Raw genomic sequence first — 13,180 nt, forward strand, 5'->3', positions numbered from 1 at the left:
ATTAATTCGAGTGGTGCCTGTCGTGTGGAGATTTCTATGGAAATTGAATTTGAACTATCGTAGGTTGTAGTGTTCAGGAAAGACGTGCCTTGGTGGGGTCAGGACAAATTGACGTTCTGGGCGTTTGCAGGTGTTAATGATCCATGTTTGCTTATCGAGTAAGCCTTAAAAAACTGCTCTAGGTGGGGTTATGTTGGACAACTCGGAAGAGCATTTGCCGTGGTAGCATCGGTAAAACAGTCTCCTATACTTTAAGTTGTCCAAGTTTCTAGTCAACTCTGGATCATCATCCTCAGGGTATCCTGAGAGAGGGAGTTCCGAATTTTTGGGCAATATTCCACAAATGGATGAATCTGGGTCTTGTAGAAAATTAGAAGCTGTGGCGTAGTACATAGCTTCTTGGTCTTAAAGAAGTCTCAAAATTATTGTGAAGCTGCCTTGGCTATGTCAGGACATATTGCTTCCAACCTCAACGCCCAACAAACGAATTTGCGGTGATAGTAATATTTTATGTCCAGACAGGACCCAATTTTGAGTAGCGGCGCCAGCCTTCTTTGTAAAAAGCTGTCTGGATCTATGCTGCATGAAACTCAATCAGATTGATTTTACCCCACTCTAGAAATTTTACAATTTTAAAGATCAGTATTGATTTTGGTGATCAGGCCTACGGATTTGAGTGTTTATTGGGGCGATTGATTTGAACGACGATACTAGTGTGCTATCGTCGGCGAAGCTATAAATCAGGTTTGCCTTTATTACTGATATCTTTACAAAATTCGATACGACCCAAAAGTCGTAAATTTATAGCTATTTATAGGGCATTGCGTAAGGCCGCACTAGTATATTATACCTGACATTTTCCTAATGGTTTAAAGAGAAAATTGAATGTTATGACATTCATTTGATTTAAATACTGTTAAATTTTAATTTTAAATCTACTACATGGTACACAATATATTAATAAATATCTCACATTTTATTTGTTACTAGTTGCTCAATTTCGCTATCACTACTATCTTGTAAATCACGTGTGGAATACAACTTCTTCATTTTTTATCGGCTACATTTTTAACTTCGTCTTTAACTGTTTAAAGTACGAGTAGGTATATTATTGTAAGCACGTACATTCAACTTTAATTTATGCCATATCAACTCAATATGATTAAAAATAAAGTATGGTGGACGCTGAATTACTTCTTGACCTGCTTCCTTTGTAATTTTGTCACTTTCTTCTATTACTTATTCACTATTATTTCTACGCCTTATCCATCACAATACAGCTATTCGGTGGTATATTCAGCATTTATTTATTTTGAAACAAATCTTCGAAAACTACTGAATTATATCAAAAAGTAGATTATTATTTTGTTCAATACCCAAGCAGCGATTATAGCTTTTAGCGCCGATATTATAAGAGCGATTCTGGTGTTTGGGAGTGTCAGGCAAAGTTAAATGAACAAGGCAAAAAGAATAAAGTTACCCTCCAATGGGTTTCGGGATACACTGAAGCGGACAGAAATTAAATAGTACAGACTTACTAAAGTAAGGACAGATAAACCCTTCATAGAACCCGAACCCTTGTGTGGAATCGACTATAAGACAATAGAAAAAACACAAAAAAGGGATAGATAGAAAAAAATCAGTTACTAAAATAATCAGGAGTTGAGACAGGCAAAGATACTTCTGGGAACCTATAATCATATATCTTTAAATGTATAAACCTAAGAAATTTGCGAATACTAACAGGAGTCTTGTTGGGGCATTGCCACCTCAATGGACAACTAAATACGTAAGGTTTAACAGAGGAGACGACTTCTAGATATTTCTACATAGAAGTCGAAACCACTATCCACATTCTATCGAACCTAACCTGAGTTTAGGTATTTCACCTATCAGCTGATTGAGGATCCTAACCCAGAACAAGATTTAGATTAAAGTTTCTGAACGTCACGTTCAGTTTTCGGTGGAAATTTCAAATTAAAACAAGATATACAAGAACTTTTGATTTTAATTACTTTTTTGTGCCTTAATTCTCCCATGATATTTATGTCATTGTATAATAGATTCTAAATGTTTAATATTTGTTATTTAGCAGTTATTAAAGATTTACCCCCTGTCACGGATTTTGAATTAAAATTTAAAACTAATAAGATATTTTTATACCGAATGTATAAACACCGCAAATCTCAGCAACCCATCAACGACACTGCTTATGAGAATTAATAGTAGACAGCCTTTTAAGGGAAATGAATAACTTAAAGTTCAAAAAAATATAGACAAATAAAACAACCCTTCAGCTGATCGCATTTACCAATCAGTCTACAATGGTAGAAAGGATCATAAAATATAACGACGACCGAATTAACTCGATCACTTTCCGAACAACACTGATCTTGATTATTTTTCTAAAATTCAGATCATGATCGGTTCAACTATTAGACTAGAAAAAAGAGAGGACACGTAACCTTCATAGCTTGCCTGTATATACCAAGTAAAGGGCGCAGTGGCCTATCTAGGCATTACAGTTGGGAACTAAAATATTACTAATGTACTTTATACAAATAAAGCCTAAGGCTTACGAGTACATACTAGAAAATGCGAAAAAATAATAAGGATTTTGAAAATTACTTCACGTACACACATACGCACATGCTATGTCCCGACGAAATGCGTCCTCTCCGCAGGTCGGCATGGGTTCGTTGCGGAAGAAAGACGATTACGTGACGCTTTATAAAAATTTTGTGACTTTGTGGTAAGTTTTCGATTGAATTATTCTGGTTTTGTTATAGCTATGTCAAGAATATTTGTTCCTCAATGTTTTATTTAGTTATTACGACTTTTAAATACATTTTTTTCTTCAGGCTTCTTAATTTGTAAAAATGAAATGACTGTGACGTGTAATGAGGCTTTATTTATGCATGGTATTAGCGACCACATCCTTATTATGTATCGTCCTATTTGGTATAAGGTTTTGGTTTACTTTTCTGACGTCCACACTGACACTTCTAATAAATTATTGTTCGTTGCTATGGTAACGCAATATTTTGTTTATGCATGGAACTGGTATAAGGTAATTAGATATCAATGCATCCTCGTATGTATATTTTTTCTTTCAAAAATATCTTATAATGGATATTATATTTCATTTTAACATTATTCAAATGTTACAGCTTTCCTAAAGTTTTGGAAAGAAGAAAAACGTGGATAAAGAATATGAAAATGATAACCAACAGTAAACGTTCGATTGCTTATAGAGGCAGTCCCCACATTCTTTTCTGAACTGCCTAAATGTTCAACCATCAGTTGACACTTTTATATTTGGATGCATAGTTTCAAGTTCGCGAGGATGACCTGGTGCATTATCCAAAAGTAGAAGTGCTTTAAAATCTAAATTGTTTTTAAATAAGTTTCAACTTCAGAAACAAAACAATTCCGGAACCAGTCACAAAAAATAGTGCTTGTAACCCATGCTTTCTTATTAGCACGCCAAAATACTGGCAGGTTGCCTTTTTTTTGATTTTTTAAAGCCCGCTGATTAAACGATCTGTAAAGCATCAGTGGCTTAATGACACAATCTCCAGATGCATTAGAACATAGCAGCAGTGTAACTCTATCCTTTACTGCCTTAAATCCAGGAGCAGCCTTTTCGCTTTTGTCTGTTTTGTTCGGTATTCTCTTCCAAAACAGTGCAGTTTCGTCTGCATTAAATACTTGTTCAGGTTTGTATCCTCCATCAGCTACTAGGTTTGCAAATTCTTCTGGATATCGCTCTGTTACAGCAGTGTCTGCAGATGCTGCTTCTTCAGCGATTTTAATGTTATGCAAACCAACCTTTCGATGCTTGAAATCCTCAATCTGTACATTCACCACTACAACTATCATTAGGTTCTTTAAGATGAGCGTAAAGACGTTTTGCCTTCTCCCGGACCATTGGACCACTCAGGGACACACTTTTTTGGTTGCATTCTTCGATCCATAATGACAAAGCCAATTCCGTTTTTTTATTGCTGGATCACGAACAATTTTCGCTGACAATGAAGTTGAAGCTACAGACGACTTTATTTTATCGGATTTTTTTATCGATATTACACTTGATTCGTTAACATTGAATGAGCGTGATATGGATGCAAATGACTCTCCAAGGCGTATACGATCAAGCATTTCTATTTTCACTTTAAGCGGTAACACAGATTTTTTTCGTGTCGAGATTCGTTTCATATTTTTTTAGTTAACATTATAAATTAGAAAAAGAGCTGTAGAGATGTATTACTCGATAAAATATGTATATGTACTTCATCATTGACTAATAAGGTTGCTTTCATTCTGTTTATTTGCATTCTAAAAAACACCGATTGCGGCGAAGGCGGCTTGTCGTCGGCAATATCAGTTAACAACATACTTTAGGCAAAGTTGTTATAAGATCTATTTCACTTTTTTTTATTAGTCCATTTGACGGCATTTACAAAGGATATTGGGTTGGATACCTATTGGAATCCTTTTATTATTATGTATGTACTTATTAGATCCGCGAATAAAGAAATTTTTAGCCGCGAATATAGGAATTGGGTTATATTTTTTTACTCCGCGAATAGTGAAAGCGCGAATAAGGAACTTTTACTGTACTTTTAAAACAATTCTGGTAAGAAATGTATTGTACTGAGGTTTCAATAAAAATGGATGTTGGAATCAATAAAATTCTTTCAGGCTCCTAAAAGAAAGTGATATCTTTCCTCAGAGCCTGGATCTTCAACAGCACCCTCAACTGCAGTCGCATCCCCTGAAACACTTAGAAAAGATATTGAAGAGAAAGCTCTTCCGTGAGAAAATTAGGAACAGAGATAAATCTAGAAAAAACTACTTCATAAGATATTATTAAAGGAATCGAAAACAGAATTTAATAGAAAAGTAAAAAGGGATGCTACTAAGCAGTATGTGTACTGTAAAAAAAGAAATGCTGCAAAGAAGTTTGGATAAGCGGAAAAAATGTTTAGCAAGAAACCATAAATATCATCGAATCAATCCAGCTGGTGCACCAAAGTAAGATAGTAAGAAGATTCAAAAAAGTTAAATTTCTGTTCCGTCTCTGTGTAGAGTAACAGCAGAGACGGAACAAAACCACAGAGCATGATATTCATAAATGATTTTCATGATTTTGACATAAAAATATTGCTTGTTATTCTTTTGTCTATATTAGTTGTATTTAGATTAAAAAAGTTTAAATACAATCTTAATTGATTGTAACACAAAACAAAATGTTTTGTTCATATTTTATTTATCAATACCTATAATTGAAAAATATTCATATGAATTTCGTGACTTGCTAGAAGTAAAGGTTCAACGACTCGAATTAGACATTTTCACAAATTTCTTAGGCGCATACCACTATTCTTAAAATATTTTTCCAATAAAGTATTCAAAACTGACAAATGTTAAATTTAAGATTGAAATAACAGCTCTTGTCTGTTTGATTATATCAATAATGCAATCTTATTATTGTAATAGTAAATTAATAGAATCTTTTTGTCTGTGTTGATGGAAGTAATTTATACTTGAAGCAATTTTTTTTATTTCCTTTACAAGACCTTAGTACCGCACTCCATAACTATGAAAATAGCCTAGCTGATTCGCACTCAATCCAATTCTATTCATATCTCTATTGTGTAAGAAACAGTATCATTTCATTTCAAAACATTTTCTTCATAAACAATTTTATAGAAATATGATAACAGATTTATTTCAATCTCAATAGCTATTAGAGAAAAACTAAAAACATAATTAACTAGTAATATTTTCGTTCCCAATTGTAATGCCTTGATACGCCACTGCACGCTACTCGCTTTGGGACAAATGGTAACAGACAAGCTTTGAAGGTTAAATGTCCTCTCTTTTTCCTAGTCTAAGGGTAAGGCGGGTCCATAAATTTTAATAGGTCGATGCATAAAACATACCCAAGGTATGTTCTGCGAATTTTCGGCAAAAAAAGAGAAGCACTGCCAGATATAGCTGTGCAGTATCCTTTCCCTTCCCTAATCTTACGGTTAAGCTAAGGGGTTGATCCGACAATATTTTCTGAAAAGTACTAACGTAATTTCAACATAATTAAATTAGGGAGCTAGCTGCACGGACGAACTTTCACTTACCTAATTCGATATTTGGCATATGAGATTTACGCTAAGAAAACCACTCTTTTAAAAGAATTCTATGGTCGTGTTGTACTCACAAACCACCTATTTTTATAATGGAGCAATCTAAGAAAACAGCTGATCTACGTCACAATCTCGGCCGAGTGGTCAACAATCGATTTCAGTAAAATTGAAAATAATGAGGTCTACAAACCAACTAATAACTTCACAAAGCAAATAAATCTGCACACAGAAGCTTATGGCCAAATCATATGGTTAACCTACGGCGGCCATTTTTAAATGGGCATCAGTTCATTTTGACAGATCGTTTCCCTTATTTTAATAATCTAGGTGATCTGTGGTTATACCGAGTATATAATCTTTGGTTATACCACTAGTCTTGTGAATGTTTATAAAATCATATTTACTTATATCTAATAAAATGTCTGCAGTATTTAAGAATTCAAAAAAGAAAATAAACCAGTCAGAATTAAGAAAATTAATGAATGATCATAAAATAAAAGTGAAAGATATTAAGAAAATTGAATCACCACTTGCAAAATATCCTTTTATAATAATTCATTTTTTTTTCAGCGAAATATTTTTTTTTAATAAGGTCCATTAGAAAAGAATAAAAATTTCATTTTTCAACTATTCACACTTTATTTTCCTTAGTATATTATTACATATAATGATCAAGGCCAGTTAACTTGTGTACTTTGTAATTGGATAGTACGCTCTGAATCTGTATGGCCATTACATATAAATTCTAAAAAACACAAAGAAAATATTGAAGTAGCTAAGAAGTTCAAAGAAAGAACAAATAATTTTACAAAATCTTTAAAGAGACCTTTAACTCCACCTCCAGAAGTCCCCGAGAAGAAAATCAAAGGTATTTTAAAGAATACAAAATCTGAAGCAAAAAAACTTGTTGGAGATAAAAATGATTCCCTCCCGAAAGATTTTTTTGATTCTAAGCTTAAAAGTGGAAAAACTGTAGATGTAGCTAATAACTCAAGTAATAGTGAAGAAATGGATATTGCTGTAGTAGAGGAGAGTAAAGATATGCTTCCAGAAGGATTTTTTGATGACCCTAAGCTGGATGCAAAGGTATATGTAGCATTTTTCTTACTATTATGTACAAATTAGTTAAAGGTAACGTAAAAAATTAATTGAACTTGTGTTGTCAAGATTTGTGAATATAAGGTCTAGGAGTATTTAAAAATGTATTAAACAATAAATTTATAATAATATTGATCTGAAACTATTTTTCTTTAACTTTTTCACCTCTTAGATATTTTTATATGTTTTTCATCATGTTTTGTTCTAATATTAGGTCTCTTCATATAAAATCAGTTTAAAATAACAGGTAAAATTTTGACAATTTGACCTATTTCAGTCTTTAATATGACTTGACACTGACAATTTGCTCTACTATATCAATTAATAGATCAGATCGTCTACATCATGAATATCAAAATATAAAATCAAAATAGTAATTAACAAATTGTAAGTGTCAAGTCAAATTTTGGTGAAGACTGAAGTAGGTCAAAATGTCAATTTTTACATGTGTGTTCAACTTATTTTCATAGGAAAGAGATCTAAAACTAATATGGTATATCCTTCAACTCGTAGAAAATTAAAATTTCATATAAGTGTGTCAAGATGATAAATCCTGAGCCACAATTGTGGTTCACTGTACTTCTCTGATTATATGTACACCAGATACTGTATTGTTTACTGTATGTTGTATATACAGTTATTGTGGAACTCCAGATTCTAATCAAGCTATCAATCATTCATTCATTTGTGTCACTGTCATCTTATTATGATTTGATCTATTTTCAACAAATACAAGCCATTCACATAACTAGCATCTTTTCCAATCAATTTACTATTATATGTATGAACCTAGAATCTAGCATGAAAAGTGCATTTTGTGCTAGTGTGACTCATTACTTATTAACAAATTTAATCAGGAGAAATAAATAAAAATGTATTACTTTTTCATTGTCAATATTTTTATGAGTGAATATTACTGCAACCAAGCCTAACTAATTATTAAATCATAATCTAGATTGATGTGTCTTTTGAGAAAGTGAAGCAGCTATATTTAGTGAATAACAAATTTTTATTTAGGCACGAAATCAGGAATACAAAGATCCCGTTGAAGAAGAGTGGGAAAGATTTTTGAAAGTTATAAAGGAAGCCGATAATGAGAGTAATGCCATTATTGCTGAAGATCAAGAAGAGGCTACTACTGAGAGACAAATTGATGAAATTGATGAACAAATGAAAAAATTATCAAGGTATTTGGTTCTAATTTATAATAGTGTCTTAAAGTTTATAGGAAATACAAACATAAATTATTTGTCATGCAAAAATATTCTGAGAATATTCTTGGAGAATGGAGAATGAGAATATTCTCCTCAGGCTGAAATCTAGAGAATAATTGAAAATATTCTTTTTTCTTAGTAATGAAATACATAAATTATACATGTATATGAAATGTAGCTCATTTATAAAACTGAAAAAGAGAACAATAAAATTATATCTAAATATACTCACCATATGATATTTTAATTAATTGCAAAATATTTTTTTCTAGTTTTTCTTAATTATTTACTCTTAAATAAAAACATTTAAAACCTATCAAAATCAAAAGCTTTCAATGTAAGCTTTATTTTACAAAAGACAAATGATGGAACATTATTTAAAAAACTGACAATTTTTTTTAAACAAAGTTTTTCTACAATTGAAAATCATATTCATGTTCTGAAAATGAACTCTCATTTTCATCAATGTTTTCTTTCATTTCTGTATCATCTGACTCTGCATCACTCAGTACTTCTGTGTCATTTATATCTTTTTGAATATCAGTCATGCTGGCTTGGCTTTCGGGTTTTAAAAGTTTGATGTTATGGGCCAAAAAGTCAATTTTTTATTTCTTTCTGTGGATAATCGGTTGCTGTTTGCAGTGTATATTTATCCATAATTGCTGAAACTTTGTTAAGTTGTTGCCGTTATTGAAGGCAAATAATATTATTAATGCAATTTTTGCCAGACTGATTCCAATACATGTCCCTCTCCAATATGTTGTAGCATTTATAGTTTCAGTTGTTTTAATAACATAAGATTTTCCAAAACAACCCTCAAGTTCTGCTAGTTGGTGAATGTATTTTGAGACACTTAGTTGCTCTCCTGGTTCTGGTTTATGATAAATATAATAAAATAATTGTAATTAATTATGTATGTACAATATGCTTATAGAATTAATTTCTAATTTGTAATTTATTAATATTCCAACTATGTAATGATATTGTGTGAAGAATGTTTATTCCTCAAATTCTTTTTATTCTCCATATGAATTTTATTTTTCTACATTATACTTCTTAGATCTTTTTATATGATTTTCGTGATTAAAGATTATGACTTGACATTGACAATTTGTTTAATTAAAATGTTGAGAATATTCTCCTTCAGATTATTACCAAGAATTATACATATCTTTTTTCAAGATACAATAGGTAGATGGTGAATCATTTTTTTATATACTCGCCGTACAGTAGTTATATCTCACAACATAATGAAGAGTGTTAATTTAAAACTCTTTCTAACTCCCTGACTTCATTTCTTTTTGTGGGGTCGAGGCAGCCCAATATCCTTTTAGACAGATTAGTAACATGTGTCAGAGTATTCTGTTCTTGGTTTTACCCTGCTGATGGTTTTGCTGACACATTTATGTAAGGTTGATGGAATGTGCTTTGGCGACTGTATGTTCTGGTTTATATCTATCTTTGGTTTCCGAGGAAGAATATTTTAAACCTGTAAATATTGTATATATACAGATAAACCATAAATATTAATTCATCAGCAGAATAATCATTTGTTACTAATCTGAACAACTTGATTTAGATGAAACTATCCAGAACAGGAACGAAAAGGCAGATATAAAAATAATTTTGTTTTCTGTAATTCTTATGTCTTTCAGAATACTTGAATGTGGAAAATATCGCCCATTTTTTGATGACATTATCTATTACCTTAAAATTAACCACTAGGCAAATAATTGCTAATAATCTCAGTGTGGACAAAGGAAATAAGAAAGGAAAGATTTGTATTTACCTCTTACCATGCTGCATTCATAATGTGTGCTTGCATCAAGGATGTTGTAGAATTAGTCACAAGTTTTCCTAATTTTATCTAAATTCATAAGTTCTAGCAAATAATTTGTCAAATAGTGAATCAAAACATATTCATGCATAGTGCACATAATTAGAGTTCAAAACGCCTAAGCCGAGCATGTAACTGGACCGCATTTAAGAAATAATTTGTGGTTTCATACAGCAGATTAAAAATATAAATTATAAATAATTATGTACAGTGATTATTACAAAAATATACAATATATACGCGAAGTTTGGAATAGATACAATGGAAACGGTCAAAATATGGAACATATTCATTTAAAAATTTAAAAATATGTGTATTGAAACATCAAAATGAAATCTTAATTTTTTTACCTCAATAAATACATTTTTTTATTTCCCATCAGAAGTCATTGAGCTTCCACTGTCGTCAACATTTATAATAAGGGGTTCAACTTGCAAATCAATGACAATGTCTAGTATATTCAAAATGTTGGTTTCAACCTTTTCTGGACATGTTGAATACACTTTTTCCACTTTCAGGTTTAATTTTTAATGTTAAAAAATTTAAATGTTTTATTTTCAGCTGCAATATATTGCTTCAGATCTGTCCTGATCAACTCAATGGAATTGAGTTTACGATGGTTGGACGGTAATCGTAAAATGGTTTTATTTTGTTTTTTGACCATTTCATCAATAATGTTTGAGTTATACTTATTTTTATGATCTTTAACAATTTCTAAATGCTCTGCCTTAACCATCATTTCATCAAAATCGATATTTTTAGAAGTAAACCATTCTTGAATACCTGCTTGTTGCCATTGTTGTAATTTTCTCAAATTTCCTTGTGTGATACGAACCATTGTCTAATACGACAATACAATTCTCTTCGCTTCGCTATTTTGTAGTTTTTATTTCAAACTCGTTTTCATACCGTTGTTGTTATTTTCTTCATTAAAGAATGCAATAACCTCCCACCTCCAATACCTTTTTTAATTCTATCAATTATTTTTTGGAAATTTTCATTTTTGTTTATGCTGATAAAGTTAGTTAAGTTTATTAAAATCTTGCGACGTTTTATTATAATCTATTGGTAGATTGGAAGTAATTCAGTTTAAGATTTCACAGTGATGTTGCTATACTTGGAAAATATTTTTGAATACTGTGTGATTTAAAATGAATGTAGTAGTATTTATGTGAACGGCAACAATAACCGTTATATTTAAATTATTATTTTTAGGGTTCTTGATTTGGAAAAGAAGAAGCAAGAGGTAGTTACACATACCAATGAATCTAGAAATCAGACTGTCAGTGTAGATGAGGCTGAAGATTTAGAAGAGGAATTTGATGAATTTTTAGATTGGAGGGAAAAGAAATCCTTCAAATAATTAGGTCCCTCTGATAATTTTTTTATATTAATTTATTGTATAAAATCAGAATATATTTACTAATTTCTTAATTTGTCATTATTCATCTAATTTTGTTTGTGTTTTCAGATTTTTCAACTTGTATTATAATATACTCTGTACATAAATTGATGATGAAAATAATGAAAAACTAAATGTGGAAGATAAAGTATTGATGGGACGTCTGTGATGTTTATATATATATATATATATATATATATATATATATATATATAAGGTCTAGAGAGGTCTAGAGGTCTAGAGGTCTAAGGTCTAGAGAAGTTGCCAAAAGCTCTAAATGTTTTAAGTTCACCTCAAATTAAACTCACATTAAAAAGAAAAATTTGGACCCTTGAGTTTTCTTTGAAATATGGATGGGACATGGAAGTTTATATATTTGGTCACCCAGATCTCCAAACCTAGCTTGTTTAGTTTTTATTTGTGAGGCCGACAATAGATAATATGATCGAAACAATATAAAAAATGTTTTTGAACATTGAAGTAAGTTATCTAAGTTATTATGAGAACAGTTTAAATTACTGCAGGCAGGCCAACCTAAGAACTTTCCATCCAGAATAAGTTTTTAATTTCCGTTTGGGTGAATCAGCCTAATAGACGTTTGATATGTGGTTTTCGCCCTACTTAAACTCTTATGCTTCTATTTAAATTTGGCAAGAGAAATCCCAATATCTAAAATATAATGAAACAACGCCCTCTAGCATTCACGTTCCTTTTACTATTTCACATATTCCAGTCAAAGTAGACATTGGCTGAAAATTGGCAAATATGTTGAATACATAATAATAAATATAACAACAAAATTACCATCGTAAAAATTGGTCAGACAATAGTTGTAGATCATATAATTCTCTGCAAAAACCATTTGAACACTTTTTTTGGAATTTGGAATATTCATATCCTACATACGGTGCATTCCACTAGGCGTTCCCACAGCCTGAAATACACTTTTGGGCAATCCACATAGTGACTACGATCGTTGTGGTCGCGGCGAGAACGTCACTCATGACTAGATTCATGTTTTGGTATTACACTTATTTCTGCTCCAGTATGTAACTTGAACTCTACTAATTATTAAATTAAAAATAAATATCTGTTTCATCCAACTTTTTTTTTATGCCTGGACACAGACAGCATTTACAAAATTACTCATTCTTACCACAATACTCTTTATCCTCAGTGCAATTAGTAGCGTTTTCGATCTCCTGCATAACCTCATTAACTGTTTTCTTAAATTGATTTTCTTTCTTCTTCATCTCACCATTAAATCCATTTGGACATATACTCGCGAAATAATGCTTTTGTTAGCACTGTTCACATGCTCTATTAATCGCCGTTTATTTTTTGTCTCTCTATATATCTGCACTTTTTTGCCTGATTTTACTGCACTTACAGTTTTTCTTTCTCATTCCGTCACAAAACTGCAACAGATTGATCTTTTTTGCACGATATTGTCAAATAAAAATCTCTCCAAAATCTCAGCTTT

At 31.4% G+C, this 13,180-nt stretch overlaps 1 protein-coding gene across 1 annotated transcript; it reads left to right on the forward strand.

Moving 5' to 3' along the window:
* Positions 1-6,263: 6,263 nt before the first annotated feature.
* LOC130442528 (zinc finger protein 830) lies at positions 6,264-11,729 on the forward strand. Its single transcript, XM_056776694.1, has 4 exons — positions 6,264-6,683; positions 6,809-7,232; positions 8,262-8,431; positions 11,511-11,729. The coding sequence occupies exons 1-4, from the start codon at positions 6,529-6,531 to the stop codon at positions 11,656-11,658; spliced, it is 897 nt and encodes a 298-aa protein (XP_056632672.1). The 5' UTR covers positions 6,264-6,528; the 3' UTR covers positions 11,659-11,729.
* Positions 11,730-13,180: the final 1,451 nt, after the last annotated feature.

Source organism: Diorhabda sublineata, chromosome 4 (assembly GCF_026230105.1).
Source record: "Diorhabda sublineata isolate icDioSubl1.1 chromosome 4, icDioSubl1.1, whole genome shotgun sequence".
Lineage (NCBI taxonomy): Eukaryota > Metazoa > Arthropoda > Insecta > Coleoptera > Chrysomelidae > Diorhabda > Diorhabda sublineata.